The sequence below is a fragment of the Syngnathus leptorhynchus genome, chromosome 12, assembly GCF_054491065.1.
Source record: "Syngnathus leptorhynchus isolate UIUO chromosome 12, UIUO_Slep, whole genome shotgun sequence".
In the NCBI taxonomy this organism is placed as follows: Eukaryota; Metazoa; Chordata; class Actinopteri; order Syngnathiformes; family Syngnathidae; genus Syngnathus; species Syngnathus leptorhynchus.
Window position 1 is genome coordinate 4,294,750 of NC_141206.1, and position 27,446 is coordinate 4,322,195.

At 40.2% G+C, this 27,446-nt stretch overlaps 2 protein-coding genes across 4 annotated transcripts in view; one reads left to right on the forward strand and one right to left on the reverse strand.

The window, feature by feature from the left end:
• The window catches only part of brcc3 (BRCA1/BRCA2-containing complex, subunit 3), an 86,500-nt gene that overhangs the window by 47,932 nt on the left and 11,122 nt on the right, over window positions 1-27,446 (forward strand). The window lies entirely within an intron of this gene.
• LOC147047915 (glutamate receptor ionotropic, NMDA 1) lies at window positions 692-26,896 on the reverse strand. Of its 3 annotated transcripts, XM_085925979.1 has the most exons (22): window positions 26,648-26,896; window positions 22,977-23,111; window positions 21,985-22,161; window positions 17,861-17,923; window positions 17,009-17,106; window positions 16,384-16,505; window positions 15,251-15,425; window positions 14,503-14,647; window positions 13,689-13,775; window positions 13,257-13,401; window positions 12,878-13,008; window positions 12,050-12,214; window positions 11,327-11,445; window positions 10,905-11,017; window positions 10,594-10,742; window positions 9,751-9,908; window positions 9,052-9,213; window positions 8,625-8,734; window positions 8,156-8,301; window positions 4,437-4,463; window positions 3,692-3,802; window positions 692-760 (listed from the first exon to the last, which is right to left on the reverse strand). In XM_085925979.1, the coding sequence occupies exons 1-22, from the start codon at window positions 26,894-26,896 to the stop codon at window positions 692-694; spliced, it is 2,856 nt and encodes a 951-aa protein (XP_085782105.1). The 3 variants fall into 3 exon arrangements, with proteins under 3 accessions (XP_085782105.1, XP_085782106.1, XP_085782108.1); XM_085925980.1 differs by lacking the exon at window positions 4,437-4,463 and having other exon boundaries at window positions 692-757; window positions 12,878-13,005; window positions 13,266-13,401; XM_085925982.1 differs by lacking the exons at window positions 3,692-3,802; window positions 4,437-4,463 and having other exon boundaries at window positions 12,878-13,005; window positions 13,266-13,401.

The window sequence follows — 27,446 nt, forward strand, 5'->3', positions numbered from 1 at the left end:
TAGAGGGACAGATGCAACTCTGTTAACATAAGTAATTTCATGGTCAGTGACATTCTAATACAAATAGATCATACACACACACATGCTTTCGTGATTAATCATACACTTATCTTATAGGCTCTTTAGTAGTGCTTCCCAACTGAGTAGATAAAATTGAAACTATTTGAAATTGGTCACACAAACAATTCCTTACAGGAAGCTTACATATCATATTGCAGGATTGTGCCCAAATAATAATCAAATAAAAAATAAATTCAATATTACAGTGCTTAATATGCTCTACTTGGAAGCGATATGTTACAGTACTGGTATTAAAACTGGCTTATTTATGAATGTAACTAAATGGCACCAAAAAAAAAAAAAAAAAGAAGCTATGAGGCAAGTTAGAACATTGGAATAAACAGTAAGGGTTAACTAAGTATCTATGTTGGAAAAATGACAGAAAAGAAGATGAAGTACATCGGTAGTAATATGATTGTACATATAGGAAAATGTATACTGAGTGTGTTTCGGATGGCTCTGTGCATGCTTAGGGAGCCTACAAACATCTACCTGTACAGTCAGGTCATCCCGACTGTTCAAAATTGAGTGTTCTGAGTCTTCAGCTCCTCCACACAATCTCCTCTCACGCAACCTTCCTTTTCTTATTTCCTCTCTCCTTTGGCTGGGGCGGGGGGGGGGGTCACGCTCCCTACACCACAGTGCTGACTGAGGGGTCGGACAAATTGAGTTGTCCCGTGATGTCAGTGGGTGGGTACTGCTGCAGAGGTGGAAAGAAAACGGGAGGAAGAGAGAATACACAAGGGTGTTATAATAATAGAAATAAAAATGATAGTGGATTTTAGTTGATATCGCATTTAAATACGACAGCAAATTTCTCCACCCCTCCTCAGACTGATTAGTTTGGTTCTAGATGGCGTGAGTCACTACTTTATGTACACCTGAGCCAAAACAACAGCACATTTGAATCATCTTTTGTTCAAAGGAGGATTTTATTTCATTGAAGGATTGAGTCACTCTTTTCTTTTTTTTGTACCTACGCACAGGAGGCATCTTCTCATTTTAGCAACCCGTAAAGAGAAAAATGACATTTGAGGTTGATTTCAAAGTGCTGTTGTGGCTGAGCCATTACTACTGTACACTTCATCTCAAGCAGAGTGTAGTAAATCATAGAGAGGAGCAGTAAGACTTGGTTTCCATGCAGGTTGCTATGGTAACAGGGGGTTTGCATGATGTATATACTTTTTCCTTGGGATTGTGGTCCCTTAGTCGCAGGTCGTATTTTTCAGTGTTTATGTTTGTTTTTTTTCCTGATTTGCAAACCTGATTGAAAAATCCACTCATAAATTGTTGCAAATCATTCTGGAAAACAAATCTTGGCTTGTCAGCAATAAACATGATGTGCTTAAATTGCCAAGTGCTTCTATTCATCATTTACATAAACTCTGAGCCACATGCAGAAATTTGAAGGTGTATTAAGGCAACACTAAAAAGAAAAAAAACTATATTCTATTGTCAATGCTAAAAATTCCAAAAAGCATGCTGAGTCAAGCACTTCTCTATAGTGCAGTGCTTCACAATTATTTTCTGTTACGTGCCCGTAGAAGGAAGAAAATTGTTTGCACCCCCCCAACTCAGTATACCTCTGCATAACACTATTATTTGTAACATTAAACAAAACAAAAAAGGAACTATAAATCTGATGAATCACTTTAACATTGTTTATGGTTTCTGCGCATACTCTGCCAATGAGAATGCCACTGCCACCTACTGCAGTGAATGTGCAACTACATTTTATTCTATTACGGTAAAAAACAACAACAACAACAACAAAAAACACTATTTGAGAAGGGCTGCTAAGTGACTCGGAATATATTTATCAACACTTGAATGAACTCAACAAAAGAGTAGACTTTATATCAGTTCTCCCACAAACATTTAGACATTACAATAAACTATTCCGTTGATCTGGATTTTGTTGTTTGTCTTGGCTCAAGCGTATTAATTCCTCAGCTTTGTTTATGCAGTATAATCCTTTTTGTTTTTAGTGAAGCCCTAATACGATACTTAGAGAGACATCCCCATGAAATACATGTCTTATCTTCAAGAATGAATGACTCTCATCGGTTTGACCTTCAAGTTCCTGGTAATGGCTTACGAGTCCTTCATTGACCTGCTAACAGTGGCCTCTACTGGGGTCAAGTGGAGCAGCACAATCGAGACGGTACAAGCAAACTACTAGTTTGAAATGGACTAAATGAAAACAGCTTTGATGGAGTTTTATCACTACACAGCACAACTAAAGAGGCTATTCCACTGTTTTCTACTACCACTACATCTATGACAGTTTGCATGCTTGCAGAGGGAGAAAGGAGCAGTGTGGCATGTGGGTGAGGGACACTGACACTAAAGTCCATTGATATCCATTCATGTAAAAAGAAGAACATTGATATGAAATCAAAAATAAAGGTCAAAGACTGAGGATGGGAATTATTTTTTGTTTTTTTTGTTTTGTTCCATCTTGTGTTTGCACTTTGTTTTACTTTGAGCTTTTCCACTCCGGCAGTGGAAGTAGACATAATATTAATGGTAAATCCACTCTTCTTCTCTTCAATTCTACTGCTGAACCTCAAGAAGGGAGAGTACAGGTGATTTTGTTCAAAATAAGATCAATAATAACTTTGACAATGAACGCAAGAGAGAGTGAGACAATTTAACAAACACGCGCTGTCTCACACATACGTGATGCCACTTTGACAGCTAACTATGAAACGAATATTCTCAAATGCGCACCAACAAAAGAGAAAAAGAGGAATGAAGACCAAATAAATCAGTTTGCATCGCAGAACAGTGGGAGTCGACTGCTTCAGGGAGTATCAAAGAAAAGAAAGAAACCAAAAAAAAAAAAGTCTTCACCACCTGGTAAATACCCTGGAAAGGTCACAAACGATTCACGACAAGAACACTGAAAAATAAACAATAATTATGACAGCAAAATATGACGACGCAAAAACAAGCAATAGATTTGGAGAATAACACAAATAAATCCATGAGTTATCCTGAAAGTTTGAAACCTTGTTAGTTTTCTTCTCAGCAGGCGTAAGCACCTTGAAAGAGAATTTGGGATCAAATGGTACGACAACAGGACATGCTTTTAACCAAAAGAAACCAAACAGACAAAGTGCGGGACCGGTGCAAAGAAAAGTTGAATACATAGAATATAAAGCAGCAAAATTTACTGATCACAAACACTTAAAACACACACACGACCGTTTACAAGACACGCATCACAACATGTTCATGGACCAAACATTTGGCAGATTCCACAACCAAACCAGCAGCCCAAGACAAAGCACCACCGGCAGCTTTTTAATTGTATTTATTTTATTTTTTCTTAACACCCTCCTACTGAGGATAAAAATTCCCCCTTCGGACAGCCTCAAGCTCACGACCTGACCTAACCTGACCTGCACTGATGCACTCCAGCCTGTGGAGGCGCTATAGATGCTTGATGGTTATGCTGAGCTGACAGACACGTGGCAAAGGCAGCTGAGCCCTGTGGATATGGATGAGTGAAGCATGGGACGCCTCTCGTGATCGGATATGGAGATGTGAACAGAGAGGACAGAGGAGAAGAAAATAGAGAGGGAGGAATAAAACAAGGGAAGATGTTGCTTCTTGGTCTCCTTACCGTGTCTTTGGACGACCTACGTCTCTTGATGCTGGAGGCCAGGGTGGTACTGATGGACCTAAAAGAGGCTTTCTTTTTGGGGTCGGGCTCTGCTCTACCACTTTTTCTATCCTAAAATAAATATATGTAGAAACATTATTCATGTTCTATGCCTGAGGAGATCGCCTTGCTTTCACTTAGCTCTCCCATTCCCAGCCACTCCAATAGCCGACTTCAAATGTTACGCTCTAATTCGATGGGAGCAAAATGAGTAAAGAGGGAGATAGAGAGTGTTCAGGAAGTGAGAGTGGGTTTAACCGTATGATATGAGGGCACTCAGATATTTTATGCAAGCTGTCACACAGGTACTGCAAAGATGTCACGCACGGTTGTTCAATCGTTGGGCTCCTAGAAATGCATTAGAATGAGTGGATGGGTCGTAAAGATGTCAGCGGGTGTGATACCATGTTTCACTAATTCAACTATCCCAAATAATGCCAACTCGTGCCTGAGAACACACTTTACAGTTCCGACAGCCTTTCATCAACAACACCCGTACTCAATAAAAAGAGCTATAAAAAAAAATGCCAAATAACTTTGACTTGATTTTTGCCAATATTCCAACATGCATCCTATTTAAAAAGTTGAAAAGCAAACAATTATTCGTTTAACCATACCCGTCACCATCAGAGTGCCCCACCATTACGCTCGGCTCAACAATTTGGTGTTTGTGTGCATGTAAGAACTCATATTAAGGTATTCTTACATCCTGAGTCTCTAGAGAGGAAGATGGCTGCATAGGGAAAGAAAAGAAAAATAAAATAAATGTCCATCCAGTTGATCGTTATTACGTAAGAATATCCTTATGCATAAGCCAAGGGATTAGGAAAAGGGAAAATATTTTAGGGGGGAAAAAAAAAGCCACTAGCAAAGCAAACATCCACATTCAAAGCCAGGCAAATCTAAAAACTCAAGCTACAATATGGTTAGTGGAGCGCCACTAAAATGCATATGGAAGAGGAATACAAAAGCAATTATAACTGAAGCCCATTTAAAGTCATTATACCATCGAGGGTATAATGGAAATTCACCCCACACTTTAGGGAATGAAATGGCATGAAAGGCATCAGAATATTGAAGAAAAAAAAGCAGACTCTAGATGCAAATTATACACCAGAAGTCAGCTAATGCGTGAAAGGATAATACTTAACACTTTATACTGAAGAAAAAAAAAAAACATTACATGAGTAAAGTATGAGCGAGAGGTGGAAGAAGGAAAGGTAAGTTGGGGGGAGGGGGGGGGTCAAGGTTAGTGTGGTGTGAATTTCGACATGCTAGGACATTTTATGCTTCTATGGGAAGATAAGAAAATGGCAAAAACAAAGCATAAATAAACACAAAACAAACAGCATGACAAATTCATAATCTTCAGCACCGCCACTCGCAGTGCACCCTTTTCATCAGGTCGTGTGTGTCCACACTTATTATAAGGGCACGTTTTTGCCATCCGGCACGTTCCTCTCAACCCCCTGATGACATGTGATCAGGTGGCGAGTGGGCAGTGGCCAGCATGGTTGGCGTGATGAAATCTGTACCGCATCACTTGCTTTTTAATAAAGAATAACATATGACTCTCCTGTTGGAAGATGACATCTTTTGTTAGTTTATAATGAAGGTCTGCGTAACACAAACTGCCACAAGGTGTTTCTTTTGGTGGAGGCGTCACGGCTGGGGTTTTTTTTTTTTTCCAGGGAAATAGAAGCATGCCAATATTATGCATAATCATCATCATCATCATCATTATAATCATTAACTCACATGACCGGTTTCTTGAATGAGTTCTTTTAAATTGCAATAACATTTTTACTTGTGTCCAGACTTTACAGACACTGTATAGTAGAGTATATATATATATATATATATGGGTCTTAGCCCATCTTGAGCCATTATAAAAAAAAAATTGTATATGATTGCACATATAAGCAGTCAAAAAATGTCAGCAATGGGATTCCAGGGACTTAATGGTCGCTGCACTGAGGGAGGGAGGAGACCACATGCGCTGCAATGGTAAATTTTCCATCGTGATGATTTCGCGTCCCACATAACCAAGATGTCATTTTGCATTTGTCAAAATGAGATAACTGTGAGCAATCATATCAGCGCACCCAAACAGTATGAATAATATCTGTCACAGGACATATTGGATTAGCTCACTCCTCGCATGAGGTTTCATTATAGCTCCAAGGCCCTGGAGATGGTTAATAAGCAAAGATGAGCGTGCTTGAGCCATCTTTGTTTAGCCTTGAGAAAAAGAAAAAAAAACATCAATGTGATTGTTGTTGACATGGATCTAAACCATGCTGGTCAACTTATAAAATGATGTGTGTACCTCTCCTTACTCTGTGAAGCGACCCCACCCCTACCCACATCCTACCCAGCATGCAATCGCCTGCTGTACACATACACAGAATGTACATCCATGTCAGGACGCTCACAACAAAGACATACTATACGTTACAGTCGTCAGCAAAATGGCAGACATTTTCAGGAAGACATTGGTTTGATGATAGGCACTTGGGATTTTCTACTGTACCTTTTTTCACTGGATCATAAACATATATGGTGCAAGGCTCACGTCACATATGGTGGCTAGCATTTACATGGAGCTTCCCTGGAGTCCCGACCCTCCACTCAAGGAGTGAAACCATAATGTGCTTCTTTCATGTTATTCGTTACTGGTTTAATGTACAAATTATTTTATAATAATATCATAGTTTAGATGACACTAGATTTAGCAATTTCACTGAGTTCCATCCATCCATCTTCTGTATCGTTTGTCCCCACGGGGGTCGCGAGCGTGCTGGAGCCTATCCCAGCCGTCATCGGGCAGTAGGCGGGGGACACCCTGGACTGGTTGCCAGTCAATCGCAGGGCACACAGAAACAAACAACCATCCGCACTTGCACACATCGAGGGGCAATTTGGAGTGCTCGATCGGCCTACCAAGCATGTTTTTGGGATGTGGGAGGAAACCGGAGTGCCTGGAGAAAACCCACGCGGACACGGGGAGAACATGCAAACTCCACACAGGGAGGTGTAATCGAACCTGCACCCTCTGAACTGTGAGGCAGACGTGCTAACCAGTGACCACTGAATTATTGTTATTATTTAATATCTACCTTAAATATAATTGATATAATTGTATTAATAGATCGTCTCTAAAAGTGGTCTCTGCTATTAAGTGAGTGCTGTATTCTACCTTATTTGACAAATGCTGTTTTTGTTCATTTTCTATGCTGTTTTTGTTCAGGTTGTAAATCTGTTTACATATTCCTGAGCCTCCAAGAAGCATTTCTCCTCTGCGCATTGGTTAGGAGTGACAATTTATTGCCTTAAGCATGACTGTAGCTTTTGAAAGATTCTGCATTAAGAGGGTCTTGGCACTAAGGAGCCAACAGCAAATTCAATTATCCACTTTTTTTTTTTTTTTAATTTATAACAACTGCTATCTTAACCCACTGCTGTTGCCCTAAATGAATTCTGCATTCTTTTGATTAGCAGCAATAAATCATACCTAAATATGTGGAACAACCTCATTAAGTACTTTCCACTTAATTAGTATGACCTGGTAAACTTCAAAATCCAACCTGCTAAAGATTCATACGTGATTTAACTAGATTGGGAAAAGACATGCGCAAAAACCTGAAAACAAAACAACAGAAAAAAAATAAACAAAACAAAAATCCTACTTGCTTAATAATTTGGAAAGCATTTTTCAGACTAATGATTCTCGAACAATACACATTTTTTTATTTTTAAATTAAATACACTTATCTGTCAACATTATTTAGTTGTGTTGAAGTTTCTCGATTCTTTTTAATTACGTACTTTCTGCTGCTGATTTGGGCCTCCAGCAACTTTTTGCTGTTTGACCACAATGACAAGAAAAATATCTTGTCTCTTCAAGCTCTGCGATAGTAGCAGAGAATTGACATCTTTACGCTCTGCTCATCTTGATGGCCACGGGCTGCGGCCAAATTGGAGGAATCGATAATGGCATAACGGAACTGCATGACAAACTAACTGTGATTGCTTTTACCGATTGGAAATTGCATTTCAGTTTTTTATTTTTTTATTTTTTTTTTATGTTTGCATTTGACCTTAAACAGATTACACAAGCAATAATGGAAACCGTCATGCTATGGACAAGGAGATGTCTGTTTTAATTCAGATGTTCATTCTGTTAAAGACTCATAAAGACTATTATCTTATTATTTGTAAAGTGAATGTTGTTTAGGATATGCACGTCATTATTTACATCATATTTGTGAATAAGATGTTCTGCGCCAGGTCGATTTTATACTTGTATATTTTTGTGCATTGCTTTTCTCTTCAATTTTGATATGATGTTCACATATGAACCCATGTGAGAAGTCCGGGCCCTTTTACCTTTCCCTGGTGAGGACAAAATGAAATCATTCCTACCTGCAGGTTCTTCCTCCAAACATTAACGGCCGCAAAGGCGAGCTGCATCTGCTTCCTGCGGGCGTCTTTATGGCGCTTATAGGCTATTTCTATGAAGATGAGGAAGATTCCTGCTGCTATGCCACCAGCCACAAGCATGAAGACCCCTGGACGGAGACAAAATGAGAGAAAAGAGTGAATTGTGATCTTAAAAAAAAAAAAAACACACTGAGCATGGACGTAGTGAGTCATGCTCAGTAGTTGCCGCGTCGCTTTTAAACTAGCTCCCACGGGCAACTGAAAACCACATATTGCGAATATTACGACCATGAAGCCACAGCACGAGAGACTGTATGTATAACCCACGCCAACACCAAAAAAAAAAAAAAAAATCGGAAAAGGTATTGGACAAAAAAAGGCTACAGTCACTTACCACTGCAGTTTTTGTCCAATCACTTTTAACGCTTTTTCTAAGCCTTAAGGACCATACCTGCCATGTTTTCAAAGGTGAGTGTGGCTGGGGCATTGCTCCTTGAGTCACACTCCTGGTATCTCACCCAGGTTTTATCTAGATCTTCCATGAAGCCGTTCTCATGAGAACTGCAAGGGGTCAGAGGTAGTGAGGAGAGGGGTGACAAAGTTAATGCACGACGCAAAAAACTGAAATGCTGGAGTCGCTTATACCCTCATCGCAACTAATATGAGACTGTCACCACGACCGGTCGCACAGACAGACAGACAGACAGACAGACAGACAGACAGACAGACAGACAGTGAAGGCAGGAAGGGAAGCTAAATAGTGAGATGTGACAAAAGGCAATGGCTGAATCTGGTCAATACATGACCATGAAATCATATCAATAAGAAAGAGACAAACTCAAAATCAGACGAATAATGCACCTTCGGCTGGGACAGACCTGAGAATGGCCAGGGACACATTCTGTTTCCAGGGGCTGTCCTTGCGCATGCCTATGCCAAAGCCCGAACGGAAAAACAGCTCTCCCGTGGTCACCAGGTCGCACTTCTGCGAGGCTTCAAACTCCAGCACCGCAGAGTCCCAGATGAAAGCATGCAGCTTGCTGTGAGGGAGGGGGGAGGCAGGAGGAGGGAGGAGGGGGAGTAGGAGGAGGGGAAGGAGGGGTTACGGTGCAACAGTACAATGATCTACATACACATTCACGGTCGGCGGCCCTTTCTCTCTCGTGCACCGGATCTTGTGTGTCATTCAGCGTTTACCGGTAATCAGTACCGCTGCCTATGGCCCAATTGTTATCCAATTCCAGATGGGTAAGCACGCCTCCCCCCCCTCATCTCAAAGATGGTCATCTGGGTACAACCTGAAAAGGGGCGCTTCTCCACTTATTGTTATTCAACCTGCGTGCTTGCTAAGTCCACACCAGAGTCTGGCTTCTGTTAAGCCATGGGCCCGGATCAGACAGACAGCTATAGTAAGTCCTACGGCTTCCTTCTGATCCACAGGTCCATGTGTCCCTCGACTCGCTCCCCCCCCCCCACCCACCCACCACCAACCTCTCCTGACCAGCATTGACCTTGTGCTTGACAGGTTGAGCAGCCAGCCAACACGCTCCGGACAGCGCGGCCTGGCCGAGACTCACTTGTCACGCACTGCCTGGATGGCCTCGGCGGCACTCTCATAGTTGTGCTTCTCCATGTGGCGGTACATGGTGCTAAGCTCCACCTGCCGCCGGAAGTAGATATCCACGGAGCTCTGCTTTACCGTGGCATAGATGAACTTGTCTGATGGATTTCTGAGCTGAAGAGAAGATTGGTCACATAGTCATAAAACTGCAAGAACCGCTGCCAGAATTTCTGACTGTAGATGTGTATGAAAATTACTTCTGCATATTCATTTATTACAAACTCCCTTCTAGAGTTTTGATGCAAAATAAATTTCTTCTCCATTGCAGATATTTCACTATATTAGACATTCCAATTTCTTTTTGAAGAACATAATCTAGTCACGAAGAACTGGCAGCCTGCGATCCTGTAAGAACACTCCATGATTAATTTAAAACACATAATTATTTATCATTACATTGTAGAATTATTGTTTTTTTTATTTTTTCTATTTCACAAACCTGCCAGATTTTCCCCTAAATGCTGACAAACATTTGTAAAAATGGGAAATTAGGGAAAGAAATCCCACAAAAATAGAGATAAAAATCCCAAATATGAAATATTGGGGGGGAAATAGAAAAAATAATCCATGAATGTGCAAATCCGCAGATGCCAAACTGCGAATATGCAGGAGCCAACTGTAGTTTTAAGTTGTATTATCACCATTCACCACTATATGGCAAACCTGTCTTGTTTGGCGCTTATACAGGGGTCTTCTATTGACTGCCCTGTCGTACAACATGAGTAGGTTTTATATTTTTTTAAATTTTAAGCTGCGCTTTGCTGAACAAGATTGGAAGTGATGTCGAGTTGACGCGTACCCTTGGGTCATTGATGCCGGTGATGCGCTCCTCAGGCCGATCCAGCACCAGGAAAGCAGCCAAGTTGGCAGTATAGGAAGCCACAATGATCATGGCAAAGCCAGCCCACACCATGCCAAGGATTCTCGCTGAAAAGCTGCGAGGTGCACCTGCAAGTCAAAAATCAAACCAAACATTAAACAAAACCAAAAAGAAAACCAGAGACAAAAGAAACAATGAATACCTTTACTTTGACATCCAGGAGTATCGAATAAATCACATCACCAGGTGCCACATAAAAAAAAAAAAAAAGACAAATTCCTACGACTTACCTTCTCCAATTCCAGAGTTCAGCAACACTCCCCAAGAGAACCACATGGCAGATGACAAAGTGAGGGCATCTTCTTCTTCTTCTTCACTGTTTACTTTAAACCTTCCAAATGGGCTGCGGGACAAAGATTCAGTCACAACCTGTGCCTTGAAAAAAAAAATCACGGCGGCCTGATGGCAAGGTAAGGAACTGAACATGAGCGAATAAAGCCAGAAAGACCAAAAGAAGGAAAAAGTACAAAGAAGGAAGCACAGCGATAAAGCAGTGGGATGGTTGGAGTCAATCTTCTCCTCTCTCTGAACGGAAGCTTTATAGGGGTCAGGGGTGCAGTCACACACACACACACACACACACACACACACACACACACACACACACACACACACACACACGCACACACGCACACACGGGTTCCCTGTGTACCTGAACCGGTCTAGTAGGTAAAGCATCACCGCCACCACATGTACCGAAAGACCCACCAGCAGCCACAGAGTACTTTGAAATGGCTGCATGAACGAATCCAGTGTACTGCGAGGGATTTCCTAAAAACACACATGGAAAAGAGTTCATGATAACGCATTCAGCAACGTCTTGATGTATGTTATGATGTGATGATCATGTCAACAGAATTTCCGTCTTGCTGTCAATTCATTGTGTAAGTTATGACATTGGGTAATTTCATTCTTAATGGCATTTAATGTCAAATGTAATGCATGTGCTGTATGAGAATTTGTTTCAAATAGTTTGATGTACTCATTTTACACAGTGACTAGCAGTAAACCATGGCAGAAGCATTCAATTCAACTCCTACGACAAGATCTTTACAGATTGATGTTCATCATCTCCTCGTCTGATTATGCTTCTGTTCTGATATGAAACAATGTGATCACAAATCACACCATGTTTGTTAAATACGTTTAACAACATGTACAATCTGTGAAACTCCTTGTGTAACAATGATCTTTTATACTTGCAGAAAAATGAAAAAACAAAGAATTCAAAATCAAATGCAATAATACTATCAAAATGTATTCCATTTTGGCTGCACTCAGGCCAAATCGTATCTAGGAACATATACTTGGAATTTACATGCTCATCACTTGGTGCTTACCTAACTTGACAAGAAAGCCAAACGGATGAACTTACCTTTTTAACAAGGATAGTAAGACCTTGATATTTGAAGGGTTTGGAGAATTCAATGTACTGGGCTCGTTCGTTGTTTATAGTCAGCGGGGCAACAATCATGTCAGCCAGGCCCCCCAGGAGCTCTCCCATCATGCCATTCCACTCTTTCTTGTTACTGTTGTTCACCTGGAGCCCCGTTAAAATAGAAATCGGGATACTATCAATGACCACCGATTAATTCCAGAAAAGTCATTCAGGAAGGTGTCCAATATATATATATATATTTTTTTTTTTAGAGAGTATAGACCTGCAACTCTTGCAGAAGCAGTAATGTGTCAAAGAAACAGTCATGATTTACTTAAGCTCAATTTAAAATGATTAATAGAGATGTGGAAATAAAAGCAAAAATAGTAAATGATCAATTCAACCTACAGACGTCACTTTCTGTTGAACTAAAAAGTAGGATTATTACAACTATGCTGTGTTAAAATCCATCCTGTCTTGTTCTTCTTTCATGGCCACATTGTCTCAAACTCAATACGTGTGCCTCTATTTAGTAGTCATCACTTTTTTCTACATCTAATGACAGCAAGGTTCATTTATTGTATTAGCAAAATCATTTCAAATAAAATAAAAATAACTTGAAAAATAAGTTTAATCATTTGAATAATTTTACTTCTATTGCACCAAATTTTGAATTACGATCTCAATCTAGAATGGTGGGATAAATGACCAACTTTAAAATTTACAGAGCAAAATGTGAGAAAAAAAAAAAACGTACGTCATTTCTGCATTCATAGAAATACTTCCTGTCAAATACGTTCTTTAGTGAAGTAAAGAGACACCAACCCTCTCCTGCGTTCCAAATTTCCCATCAGCCACCAGATGAACCTCGTAGGTAAAGTTCATGGTCATAGCGAGCTTGATCAGCAGATCAATGCAGAATCCATAACAACACTGCGGCACAATTGGGCGTCCTGTAACCAGAAAAGGTTGCGAGTTACAATCCACCATCATAATTTGAAATTCTTATCCGGCGCTTGTTGACTAGACAAATGCGTCACGCTCCCCTTCTGCAGATTTCATTCGCTCTGAGACACACACCTTGACCAGTCACCATGAGCACACTCGGCTACATGCATACATATATAGATACCTACTGCATATATATGTATGCATCTCCAGTAGGTGTATGTGCGTTGAAAGCACATTGATATAAACGTCCCTGATGTGTTACCTGGGATGGTCTCATTGGGCCCAGTGCAGATCACCTTTTTAATTAAGACTCCATTTAATGTCATTTCCTCCTTGCATGTTCCATCTGGCATAGTGGGTTTCACGTAAACAAATGGCTCCTGGTGTATTGTCACTATCTACAACAAATAGGACAGAAAGCTGTTGATGACAAAGTTTTTGCTGTTTTCTAACCAATGGGACCAGCGAGTGATGATGCAGATGCTGGAATATAAGCACATTAGACAAAGAGTCATGGGCATGTTTTTGTAAAGAAAATATTTCATCTATTGCTGCAGCTCTCATGGATATGGAGTGGCTTCATTTTCACCTGCACGCTGTCTCACAAGGAACAGAAGTTATTTTTCAAATTTGATATATATGGACGTGACCATAATATCATTGTGTGGATGTGAAGCCACCTTACTTTTAACCGAGTCGACATCTGGAAGCCCTGAGGTTTTTCCGTCTCCCCGCCGGGCCAGATAATCTTGCGCTGATTGTTCATTACCACCTACAAGGAAACCACACACACACACACACACACACACACACACACACACACACACACACACACACACACACACACACACACACACACACACACACACACACAGTTTCTTGGGTGACAGCTGACAGGAGGCGTTTGGAGAAAGCATCATTCATAAATAATTTAGATAACTACAGTAGTGCTATGATTGCCCTTTGGCTTCAAGTGTCATGAACTATTACTTTTTAAGCCATATGAGCTTTTGTGTTTTTGTAAATTTGAAATAAAGATCAATACAAACTGCTGTAATTTTAATATTTTGTCAATAAACCAAGTCATAAACTGACATATATTTCTTGTGGAAAATTCATTATAAATTCGGTGAGTTCTTCATTTTCCCAGCCAATCAGATAATGAGTCCAGCATCACAACATCCACTCTCGTCACGAGTGTCGCTGTTTTGCAACTTTGTCCAAGGACTAAACACAGTATGCAGCTAATGTAATTTCTTAAATCCCTTGATTCAGACTTTCCATATTTTCTCGTCTTGTGCTCATTCTTCAAAAATTGGGAAAAAATATATATATTTTTATATATAGTAAGATAACATCCAAGATTCAAGAAAAAAAAAACACAAAGAAGAATGCATTAAAGTTGTCCTATAAACACCACACTGTTAAAAAAAAGCTATAAATCTGAAATGTTCTTAAAAGCGATTACCCGTACATATTTTCGATGGCTGTTAATTTACCTGCGTCCCATTATAAACGCCCACTTGAATGAGTCGACTCTTCTGGTAGTTGAGAATGCTGTAGTGGGCGTACTTCCTGTCTCCGTCGTCATTGAACTCCACACGTCCTGTGAGGCCTTCTGGGTATTTGGATGACATGAGCACCCTTTGGCAAGAAAACGAGAATCATTAGAGTCTATGTGCATAATGAGACAGTGGATATGTGTGTGAGCATAAACTAATTTGCTGTGTGCATGTCTTCTCAAGAGAGCTTAGCGCATCATCTTCAGCTGATGTCAGCCATTTTAATCACGCATCGGTAGGGAGATTTTTTTTTTCTGCTTAAAAAGCTGTGTAAATGGGTCACTTGAAGGTCAGCCGGCAGGGACAGCAATTTTCTGTGTCACAGACACAATTTGTTTGGTGCTATGTATTTGTCATGGCAACCAGTCCTTGTTATTGAAAATGCACAAATTTGACACAACAGCCTAATGTTAGCTTTTACCAATCTTTAAAGAGTTAGCCTGAAAGATCCAAACGTTTAGCATAGCACTAACAAATATGAACTGACTGACAAAGACCTTTTCCTCAAAAATGTCTTACCCTCTTAAAAGCCTCACCCCTACAAGAATACGTAAGTTTGTTTTCAGTTTTGTCATTATGTTTGTACTTCACATTCATTGTTGCTGTGAGCATTTTCAAAATGCAGTAAAACATATTTCAATCAAATTGAATACAAAAAAAATGTGCTAAAAAAATGACAGCATACCTTTTGAAGAGAGGTCCTGTTTTCCAGATGTTGGTGTTGCCTACACATCCTCTTGGTGGTTCAGTGATGTTTTCCTTCTCAAATAGCTCCTGGATGGACTGAGCAACCACCGCCACTGCATCATTGATATGAGCCGACTCGTTCTTGCCGTTGATGAGCTGCAGGCCGATCAAACCTATGACCGATTCCAATGACAAACACCCAATCAGTGACCTGAAAAAAGAGCTGCCTCCTAGGATCCTTTTGCAATGCTCAAAGTGGGCAAAAACTTATAGGGCCTCTAGTTTACACATCCTGAATAAAGGTGGCGCATCAGTAGTAGCATCTAATTGACCTGCCTGCAAAAAGAACCCATCAGGCAGGGCAACATACATAAATAACAATATTTTTTGTTGTTGTTTGCTACTGATGACCTTTTACAGCATGTATAAAGAGTCCCTTGAAGTTGGATTTCATTTATTCTTGTCCTGTTATTTCGAACTTGGGGAATCAGGCAAACTAGTCGTTGTGTTAAAATAAAACCACCAGTCAATAATCCAACTTCAGCTAAGTTTTCTGATTGCAACCAGGTCCAACCGACTTCCTCAAGAAGCCGCAGTGGAAGTGGAGACAATGACAGCACAACAACAAAAACAAAACAAAAAAAGGGGGGGGGGGCGTAAATGTTTTCTGAGTAGGGGTTTTGTTGTGGAAGGTGACTGGGAGGGAGGAGAGACAAAAAGATGGTGACCATGAAGTGATACAATGTAGTGAGCAAAACTGAAGCAATGAGAACAAGAAAGGCTGTTGTAGCTTACCATTCTACCAGTTGCAAAACTCTTCCTTAATAGTTCATTAGAAATCGGGACATTAATATGGCAGAATAGCACAATGAATAGCCAGGAAAGACACAATTCAACTGAAGAAAACAAGGAGCACTGAACACAACACATTTAAACCTTTAAACACTCAGTGCTTAAACGTTTAAACGCTTATCCATCACATGACACACATTGGTTCCGTGGTGAAATCATGTACAGTAATACATCAATTGTTAAGCTCACTAATCCTGTATTTGTTGTGATTTATCCTTTGAGTTACGTCTGGGTTAACTGGTGTGTTCGCCACAGGTCTCTGCTGACTGATGAACGTACCGTCTGGCGCCTCACTCAGCGCTTTACCCGACATCTCCCGCTCGCCCACCAGCCACACGTAGCCTGAGCCAGTCATGTTGAGGAAGCGGGCAGCCTTGTATACAGCGGCGGCGTCTTCCTCACTGGCACCACGTGACGGGGGACATCAAGGTTTAAAAAGACGTTGAGGTGGGACAGTAATGATGAAGAAAGGAATTCATGAAGACAGAAACAATTTGCAATTACAGTACGTGTAATGAAAGAAGTATTTGAGAACAGGTGAACTGTTAGCATCAAAAAGTTAAGAACTAAAATGCTTTAACAAGTATTCCTACACGACCAAGAATTTGCTGGCAAAACCTCCAAATTCTTCTGAAAACTGTGAGAAAAAATGACTTCATGTTTCTTACGGAGGGGGGGGGTGTAAATGTTGAAAACTTTTGTTGGTGTGTTGGGGGGGATTGTAGTGCCCCGGTGCCCCCCCTCTAGCTCCGCCAGTGTTACATGCTAATTGTGTCTTTACAATAAACACAGTTGTACTGATTTAGAACGTGGCAAAGTTAGTAGTAGGAGCATATTAGCAACATGAAAGGTGATTTTTTTCTTATTCACTTTATTAACAGAGGTGCAATGAAGCAAAACTCACCTGGCGGAAAGGATGATGACTCGGGCCTCCAGTTCTTTGGCCTCCAGCAGCAGGGCTGTTAAGTTTGTCTCCTGGCTGAACTGGAGGACTTTCTCTGCCTGTGATTGGAGCATAAGAAAGGTCAAGCCAGCTACTTCCCATTCCTTGGACAGCGTGATGCCTCTTTACCTGCTTGGTTCGATTTTGGCCCATTATATTTTGTAAACGGGAGGCAAAAAAAATAAAAAATAGCGATCCAGTGGAGGGGGGGGTACCGTCTGAATATAAAAAAATTAAAAGCTTGAAGGGGGGAACAAAAAACTTTTGCATTTGGTTTACATGCAAACTGAGGATCATCAAGGCTCCAAAAAAGGACGTGCATGTGTTAGGTGGGGGGGAAGAAAAAGGTCAATGCAACCAATAACTAAAAACAGGTGAAGGTGAGAGGGACATTTTGCCTCAAGAACCAAAAAAAAAATAGCTGCTGAAAAGTAAGGAGGAAGTAGCATCCAGGAGACGGGTTGCTCCCACACCACCGGTTCTCCACAAAGGAAAAAGACTTGCAAACTCTTTTCGCGTGAAAGTGAGAGTTCAGAGGACATGCATCCCATTTTTTAGGAATTCAAAATGAAAATGATAAAAGCCAGGGCGCTGCTCACAGTTCTTTTTTTTTCTTGCTGAAAATATTTGTCATAGCAAAACCATTCTTCATTGAAACGACATGGGAATTTCTCAAATTAAAGAAAACACGTGCTACCAAGGGGGGTGGAGGGCATTTCTGGGTCGGCTGGTGACCGGTTCGGGCTGGATTTTCTAGTTGCTACGTTCGGAAAGTTGGTGGGCGGCGTGCATTGACCATGCAAATATGTATACCTTAGGTCCTCGCTTGTTGTCATAGGACAGTTGGTCGAGGTTTTCATAGTTCCTTTTTTTATTCTGATGAGTAATGTGCACAGAGAAAATATGCAGACACAGAAAAATATTATAAACAGTTGAAAATGGAGGGCAGCAAAGCATTCCAACAAATCTCCACTTGTGCTTCAAATTGGGATCTTTAATTGTGAGGCTTGCAAAGACATCAAGACAGCTAAGACAGCAGCAGCAATCATACAACTCAGACTTACAACGTACAAATACGCAGCAAGTAATATAGCCGTGGTTAATGAATTATTTCATTCCTTAATAAGTTGCAACGGATATTACGTGACTATAAAATGAATAGAAACCCGCACCAGCTAAAAACATTATATTGACATAATAAAGGTCTTTTTTGACTTTAGAATTATACACTCGACACCGGCTTCTCACAGGGGATAGCGACCACGCTGACCCATAAATATCAAAAGTCAGTGTTCTGATGCTCATTATATATTTCATGGGAAAAAAAAATCATTCAAAATATATATACTACATATATTGTGGGAGGGAATAAACAGGGTCAACTCCAACAAGTCTTTTCCATGTGATAAGCAAACAAACAAACAATAAATAAATAAATAAATCTTAAATAAAGTCTTTGTGGGAGTCCTCTATACAACCGTATTTCCGTATCCCCAAGGGATTTATTTCTTTAACTGAGCTTGCTGGGAGAGTCATATATAAGGGAAGATGCCTTTATATGTATGAGCCAATTAGTCGAGTAGATTTAATCGTATTGATGTTTCGCGCTGGAAATCAACTAATTGCTTATCCCAGCTTTTAACTACAACACTCTAGAGAACTGTGAATTGCCTGACCAACAGGGCGACACTTTCTTTATTCATCTGTGCGGGTTTTACAGTATGAATAGAAGTTATGTGTGGATGAGAGTGGCTGTTAGCCCACTAGCTTTGGCTATTCTGACCACTGTCTTGGAATATTATCTGATCCGGCACAATTTTTATCACAAAAAAGCCAAAATGAATTGTGATTCACATTTGGCGGGTTGGCGGCTGATCATTTTGAAACCTGAAACATAATCTTTATTTTGAAGCCAAATCATTTACAACATGTTATAAGAAGAATCTGCACTTCACCCTTGAGACTGTTAAAGAAAATCAATAAGGTGGCTCATCTGTTAACTTTATTGTCTGTGTGTGATAAATAGTATCCATGAATTGGGGAAATTAAATGTTAGTCCCTGAGTTTTTTTCCGAGTGTTAATAAAGTGCTTATGTCATTCATCAAATGTAGCGCATATAAAATGTCTACACATAAAGACACCTGTTTTAATACCAGCCTTCAAAAAAAAAAAAAAATAAACAATCCACAATCTTATGCACCCACCACTCCATCCATAATTATGAACACTTCATAAATCCAAGATGTACTGCTCAAGCGACGTTGACATTTATGGACCTCCTTCAACAATCCTTCAATCAAACAGATGATTATAAAAGCAGAAGAGCAACAACACAATCTTTTACTGGCGTGTTGTGGGCTTGCAGCAACTAGCAATGCCAGCAAAATGCTTTCCCAGTAGGCAGCCACCTAATTAGTGTCACATTCTGATATGCATTACTGCTTATGTGCTGTTTACCCACCGTGTGAAATGCGAGCACAGCAGAACATCCTTCCCCGATTGGGGCTATACACGTTCAATCTGCCTTTTAAGCACTAAATTGGTCAAACTAAAAGAAACACTGGAGTAGAGTGTTGAATTATTAGCATGCAAACCATTTGCTTGTCATTGCATCTCTTCCACTCGGAGTTTAGCACGACTTTCCGAGTCTACTTAAAAATAGATACAAAAAGACTCATATAGAACTTTATAGTCATCATTATCAGTTTTAGGCAGCTCTTTTCTGTCTTTTGTGATGTTTTTTGCTGTGTCCCGTCCCTTCTCAAATCTAATTCTGTCCAGTTGCTTTTTCCAGTAAATTTCCATCATAATATAATCACCGCAGAGGCCATATTGAACGTCCCTGTTCCAAATAAAAAAAAAAACTCTTGTGGTAAACCCCAATATGCCTCAAAGTAAATTTAATATGAAAATTTCACATACGGGATTTTCTACTTCACTGCAGTTGTTGAATTGCATTTTTGGACCGTCTCTTAAAATAAATAAAATGAGCAGACAAATCTGTAGGTTTGTAGCGTGCTTGAGCTTCAGTTAAAAAAAAAAAAAAAAAACGTGTGAAACTCAAGTAGAAACCAATCAAATAGCATCGCTTACTCTTAAATCAGATGTTAAAACTAAATTATTGAACATTTTCCTTCTCAGGGGATGCTGTAATTTTAAAGCATTTTCAATAATTTAGAAACGGAATTTGAATCATAGTTGAGTGTTGAAGCATTTATCTCAAAGCATGTCTCGCCACTTCGCAATATTCTGGTGCTATTCCACATGAGAAGAAATTGTGTTGGTCTTTTTTTTTTTTTCCCCCCTGAGAGTTTTTCTCTGAGTGCTCTATTTTTGTATCTACGTCCAGACATTCATATTTAATGTTGCGTTAGTCACTTTTGCTTTCTGACTAAATCCAAAATGTCCGGACCTTCTTTGCTGGTGGTGTGAGTGATCCCCCAGTGACTAAATGACCTCGCTCATGGCTTGCTAAAAATAGTGTCAATTTTCTGCATCAGTGCAGCTCAACTATGTGATTAACCACAATATTCCTCTTTTAATTAGAGCATGATGAGATGTGGTCCAACTCAGTATAATTACATACATAAAACACTCAAAGTGTAATTGAAAATGTTCTTCTGGATTTTTATTGTTGTTGTTATCGTAACTTACTATCATTTAGAATGGACTGATTTACAATCATGCAAAATATCAGATTTAGGGAAAAGCAAGTGCAACATTGATGTCTCACTGATGTATTTTTAGTCTTATTTGAAACACGGTTCCCAGGGAAATATGATATAAATTAAATGTATATGAACTGTGGAGGAATGATTCATTTTTTTTATGTTCGTCATAGTGTTGGGAAAGTTATGACCGAAATGATTGTATTATATATCTATTTCCCATCATTTGAAGGTAGGTAGTTTTATTTCATAATTACAGTCTCTGAATTATAGCGTGATAAGACGACAGTCACAGTTGAGAGAGGCGGAAAAGCATACTCGATATTTTCCCATTTCCTTCATTTTAGGATGGAGAATAAAAAACGACTTCCTGGGTTCTCATCAAAATGTCTTTCAGACACACATTTTTCCTGAGTTACCGCTAGTGGATTTTAAATGTCAGTAGCATCATTTAAAGTGCAGAGTAGCCAATCTAGTGTGATGAAAATCCAAAGCGTTTAAGAAGCTCTGTGTTAATCAGTGCTGATCCAGGTCACTTATTTCCACAGCTTTCACAGCCTTCCTGTGAATTGCCTCAAGCCGGAGCATCATATTGGCCATGTCTTTGCCTTCTGATTTAATTAAACCTCTGAATCGGGACTCATTTCACTCTGATACACAATTACAGTCAAGAGGGTCTAGAGAGGCACAATGAGAGTGTAAAGAAAAAAAAAGATACCCTTGGGTAATTTCAGCTTATTAAATAGATGAGAAAGATGTTTTTCTTCACTTCCTCTACCACCCTTTTGCATCATTGCAGGTCATATGAGATTTGCCTCATGGAAGATCAGCATTTCAGTGACCCATTTCCACAGCTCAGAGGCATACAAATATGCATGCATCAGCGCTACATAAAAACCATCCAGTGCGCTACAATAAATACAAACATCTAAGGGGAGAATTACCCTGACCATGACCTCCTCCAAAAGACTCCATAACTTCCATCTATAATGGTTTGCAAAGCCTCACATCAAAGTCCACTATTTGGCTCCCAATGTTGATAGACATGGGATAATTTCGGACTATGGCGAAAAGCAACGTGAAGATGAGCAAATAAACGCACAAACTTTTGTCAAAAGTAGACCACATTAGACGCTGTTGATGTCTCTTGAATGTTAGCAAATGTTTACACAATGGTGAGAAAGAGATGTGGCCACGTAACAGAGAGGGAAACAGTTTGGGAGGTGAGAGGAAGGGGGAAAATTTGCCTTGGAGACAGAGCATCTCACCTTGGTTTCTCGCTCCTCCAGCAGCGTCTCCAGCCTCTTCTGAGCAGCTCGGCCCTCGTGGTCATCGCTCACAATCAGGATAATATGGTTCCAGTTGAACTCACGCATCAGGTCAAACCACACGTGCGCTTGGTGCGAGTAGGGTGGGACGGTCCGCAGAAAGGACAGATGGATACTCTGGGATAAACGAGATTTTACTTCGAATGTCAAGGTTTGCACGTGTAATCAAATGTGAGGAACATGTACATCGTTTACCTGATAGGGAAACATTAAAACATTTTAATGCACAAAAAAATATATATACCAGGATTTATTTTGTTTTCAAATTTGCCCCAAGTTCACCATAAGGAACATCCGATAAATAACCAAAAGAATTTTGGGGATACGTATGTAAAATGTGGAGCCCCTGAGATAGAAAAGGAGAAAAGTGGAGTTCTGGGACTGATTCACAAGAACAGTCTAGAATTCAACTGAAGCATTTGGGCTCTGGGCTGTTATTGTTCAGACCACATTGTCTCAAGTCAAATATTTTTGTACTCACGAAGGAGAAGAGTGTTCCAACAAAGCCGCCAAATTGTCCCCTGTATGACCAACGTTGTGCTCGATTAGTAGCCCGCTAGCCTCTTTTAAAAATAGCTCACCAGTGATGTCACATTATCATTTCTTAGGGATGTTGTTAAGTTAAAAAGAAGAAAAACTTCAAAATAAATCCAAGTGTCAAAGCACAAATTGATGTGTTCTCTTTAAAAATGAATTGTTCATGGTTGGTGCTTCATAAAATCCTAATTCAGGTCAAAGACATTATTGATGGCGTTCTTTCAATTTCATGCTGGGAACATACTCAATCATCCGCCCTCTAATGGACAGTGATGGACCATTTAATCTTGGAAGCTTGTGAAGTCCTCCCAGGGGACTTTCTGACTTCACGTCTTTTCTCTTTCTTCATTTCACTCAGCCTGAATCGTATTCACATTATTTCCCAAAGCACATACCTTGTCTGAGTAAATGGACATGCGAGTGGTGAGCCCCACCACGGGGATGCGATAGAAGCCTGCAGTGTAGGAGACTGGTGTCGGAGTCAGGTGGTCATTAGATTGGGGTGGGTGGCTCACCAGGATGGCGTAGACCTGCAAGGGCACAACGCTTTAAAGGGCATTGAGACTCCAAAACAAAGTTTCTTGGTATATTTACATTGTTTGTGAATCTAACAGGCCAGACACGAGAGACAACAGTAGTGAATTCACTTCCGCAATGCACAACTCCAGCGAGACGTTAGGTGGTCTTAAGATGTTCAGCTTGACTGGACTGATGGAAGAAATCTTGGCGGCTAAAGGCATCTATGGTTTAGGGTGCAAATGAAGTACTTGACTTGACATTCTTGACTACGGTACATCACTAAGTGCACCCGGAAGATTAAATATTAATTTAGTCATAAACTGGGACTGAACTGACATTTTGCAGAAACCTTTGAGATGCATTTATCTTGTCAGCACACACACAAACTGTTACTTTTTACTTTCCAATCTACCCTAGCTGTCATTAAAAAATTACAATCATTCCGTAAATAGTCAAAACCACATTTAAACACATCCGTGAGCAATGTCATAAAAATGCTTTACAGTATTTTCGTGTTTTCACATCGTTTCAGTGTGATCAGAAAAAAATCTGCTTAATTCTGATGAGGCCACATATTGACACATTAATGTCCACATACTGTACATTTATTTTCCCTTGGGTTAAATCCACTTAAATTCTGAATCTCTGAAGGCACATAAAAGTAAATACAACAATCAGACATTAAAACCACTGCAGCGCAATGATGCAAACATATGACCAAAGCCAACTGGCGATACAAATTTGACCATTACCAAATGATTACTTGTTGATATTGTCCTTAACCTCGATGAATTTATTTCACATACAGTATTTAAAAAAAAATCTTGTAGAAAGTCTACGCATATTGATTGCTCCACTGGCACTATCAGAGAAATAAAACCAGAAAATAAGCTTTTATTGTTTGGGCCAACAGACCTATATTCATGGAGTCGGCATGTGTGCAGCCGTGGATTATTGGACGCAAGCCGTCCGTATGTTTGGGTCAAAAATGAGAGTTCCCATCCAAGGAATGCTCGCAGGCATCTCCTCCTCCATCTGCCACAGACTTTCCCTCTCAGTGATTGTAATCACCCGCAAGCCAAAATTCAGAGGATTAAAACTTTCATTGACTCTGGCTGAATTAGGCCATGCGTGTGGGATAGACTTTAATGATTTTTAAACGATTGTTGTTGCAAGAGCACACAATTTGCACTTGGATTGCGTGCTATGAGTGAGCATGTGCTCCAAGACTGAGTCATTGCACCATGCAGAGAACTGGAGTGGCACACAAGCACGTGGGCGTTTTTATTTGAATTAATAATAATTATTACATGAAACCTAATCATATGAAATGTCAGAGGAGGAAGAGTGACTTCATGCTTCAACATGCTGTGATGTAAGGCTTTTAGAAGCCATGTTGCGTATTATATGAGCATATGGTTGGCGTGTTGTACAACTCTCCAAGGTGCATTGTGCTTACCATGCATTACTTATGGATTGTGGTCAATTGGCTCAAGCTGTATTACACTTTTAAAGACCATTGGACCGCAGAAAAACATGTTGCATTCAATACCTAATTTAAAAGCAGGGATGGGCGAGTATCGATATCAAGTATTGATATTGGTGCTGATATCAGCCTTTATTTTAGGGTCTTGAACTCACGACAGTAACCCATAACTATCGTTTGCCCTCTTGAGGCCGTTTTATGGAAGAAATTTGAAAAAAGAAAATTGTTCTTCATTTTATGCAATATTAATGAAAAATGCTACATTAGAATATATAGGGCTTTAAAATATAAGGGTGGGATTTTATGTTTCAAAAGTACAAGTGGTATCGGTACGTGGTATCGGCATCGGCAGCTACTCAAGAATTGAGTACTTATCCTGGTATCGACCTGAAAAAAAAAGGGGGTATCGAACGTCCCTTTTCATAAGACTACACATTACAGCAATGAATATGAAACGGATGGTAGCGTGAGCTGCCCTTGAATGTAATAACGACTGCAACTATTTGGAGCAGTTATACAGTGCATGCATGCATCACCTATCAGGTTGCCTTTAATAGTCAAAGACATTTTTCCCATTTTCCCTCCTCACTGGATTTCATTGCATCTCACTAGATCTGCAGCTGTCTGTTCTGAAATGTAAAGCAGCCCCTTCATCCTCCGCCTGACCAAAGGATGTTGTGTGAGTGTGTGTGTTGGGGGGGGGTTCGTTATGTTGGACTAAAAAAATGAAATGATTTCTGGTCTGGATTACATTTTGGATACATGCCAAATTGACCAAATTGTGCTTCTCATGAAATGCTTTCATTGGGTTTTTTGTGTGTGGTTTTTTTTTTGTTTTTTTTGTGCAAATTCCAAGCTGAATGGATAGTTTAACGGTTCACCAAAGAAAGCTTAAGAAGTGGGAGTATAATTGGCATTCATGCAGTATCTCACTCGATGTACAATCTACATTTAACCTTTATGAGGCAAAACACCTTTACATTTATATTTGTGTGGTTTAGATTCATCCTAAAATTTAATATTATGCCATTCATTATGTTGCTTTTCATATGGCCATAAAATTTTGGTGTACTTACTTTGCATTATTATCATCATTTTTCATAACCAATAAATTGAGATGGATGTGTGATTTTAATTACTGTGAGTTTTGATTTTGAGAGACAGCCAGATAACATCATGAACATAAACTATAGTTAGAGCTCACAAAAATTGCTTGTATTGTTAACTAAATTATTCATTGCAAAGTTTTTGTATCAAATTGAAAATTGAGCCCATGTGTTGTCCGTTCAAATCTGGGCTTTCCAGTGGTTAGTTTGCTCTTCCTTGTCCTTTCCTCCCACAATAAAAAAAAAACATGTATGTTAAGTTCATTGACACCTATAAAATGTCCTTAGGTGTGAATATGAAGGTATGTAAATGTCTGTCTATATCAGGGGTGTCAAACTCATTTTTTTCATGGGCCGCATTGTAGTAATAGCTTCTTTCGGAGGGCCATTATGACTGTCAACCCAAATAAATGTATGAACACCTCATATTATATCCAGTAAAAGCTACAAAACAAACTGACAAATAACTTGTTTTCAAATCAGACGAGTAAAAACTGGTCAAATATATATATATAAAAGATATTATTAAAAGTGAAGACAATTTGCAATCTAGTAATGACACAAATTTGATGCACAATTTGTCTTTGCGAGCCACATAAAAGGATGCGGCGAGTCGTATCTGGCCCCCGGGCCTTGGGTTTGACACCTTTGTATCAGATGGAATACTTGCCAGCCCCATCTCACCTGAGACCCTACAGTGGGATTATAAATGGTCTAATAATCATGGGATGGGTGAATGACCCTGTATGAGGCCGTTATGTAGAGTTCAGAAAATGGTGATGTAACCATGGCAACTGAGTAGAAAAAGACTTGAAGGGCGTACAGAAAAGGAAATGTTGATGATCCCTACCTAACTTTTCATTCAAATAACTTTCTTCTAAAGCCCTCTCATCTTAATTCAAATGCTTTTCGAGTTGAGTTGAAAAATACAGCAAAGTAGGCAGCCTTTACATACCTGACTGGAGATGAGGTCCTCGCACACGGACAGAGCCATCTGGATGGCGTTGGGTTTATGCGTGACGGAGATGGCCGTGAGTTTAAATTTGTCCCGTCCGTAGACTTGGTTAGCTTGGGTCACCGCATCTTTGAAGATCTGCTCGTACCTCTTCTGGCTGAGGACGGCTCCGATGTTAACAATTTTGGGTTCGCAGCCGGCCCGTGCGCACGAGCACCAGACTAGCACCGCCAACAGAAGGAGCCGCATGGTTTGCGCCAGCAGCACCGTCAAACACAAGCCCCCAGCCCGTGCACTTCTCTCCCCGGTGCAGGCGGCTCGGCTCAAGCAGCTCCTGGACTGCAGCGCGACTCTTGACAGTCGGGTTTGCAAGCACGAAGCGTGTGGGCGGTGATCGTGGCGCGATGGAGGGAGGGTGCTGGCCAAAAAAAAAAAAAAAGCAGTGATAATTAAGCTGTGAATTTATCGGCAATGCGGAGGACTGAGCACGATCATCTTAGAAGCAAGCGGCGGAGTAACATCTTGCACCTTTCCCCGGTGAATAATGTCTTCAGCCACGTGATCCGCAGTGTCTCGTGAGGAGTGCGCAGCGTTCGGCGTTGTCGGTGGGGGATGATCACGCCGAAGTTCCCTTGCAGGTCGCTTCAGGGCTAAGGGGCTGCTGTCCTTGGTCCTGACTTCTGTGCACACGCGCTTTGGTGTTCCTGCGCGCACCCGACATACACCACCCACAATTTTCTTTTATTTATTTATTTATTTATTTATTTAATTTAATTTAATTTAATTTAATTTAATTTAA

Bases quoted from the DNA above. Each gene is read 5' to 3' on its own strand.
- LOC147047915 (XM_085925979.1), bottom strand. From the start codon at position 26,896: ATGCGGCTCCTTCTGTTGGCGGTGCTAGTCTGGTGCTCGTGCGCACGG. The intron at 15,426-16,383 runs GTACGTTCATCA...AATCGGTCATAG, and splicing joins GCTGAGTGAGGCGCCAGACG to GTTTGATCGGCCTGCAGCTC. The intron at 8,302-8,624 runs GTATGGTCCTTA...GTCTCCGTCCAG, and splicing joins CACCTTTGAAAACATGGCAG to GGGTCTTCATGCTTGTGGCT.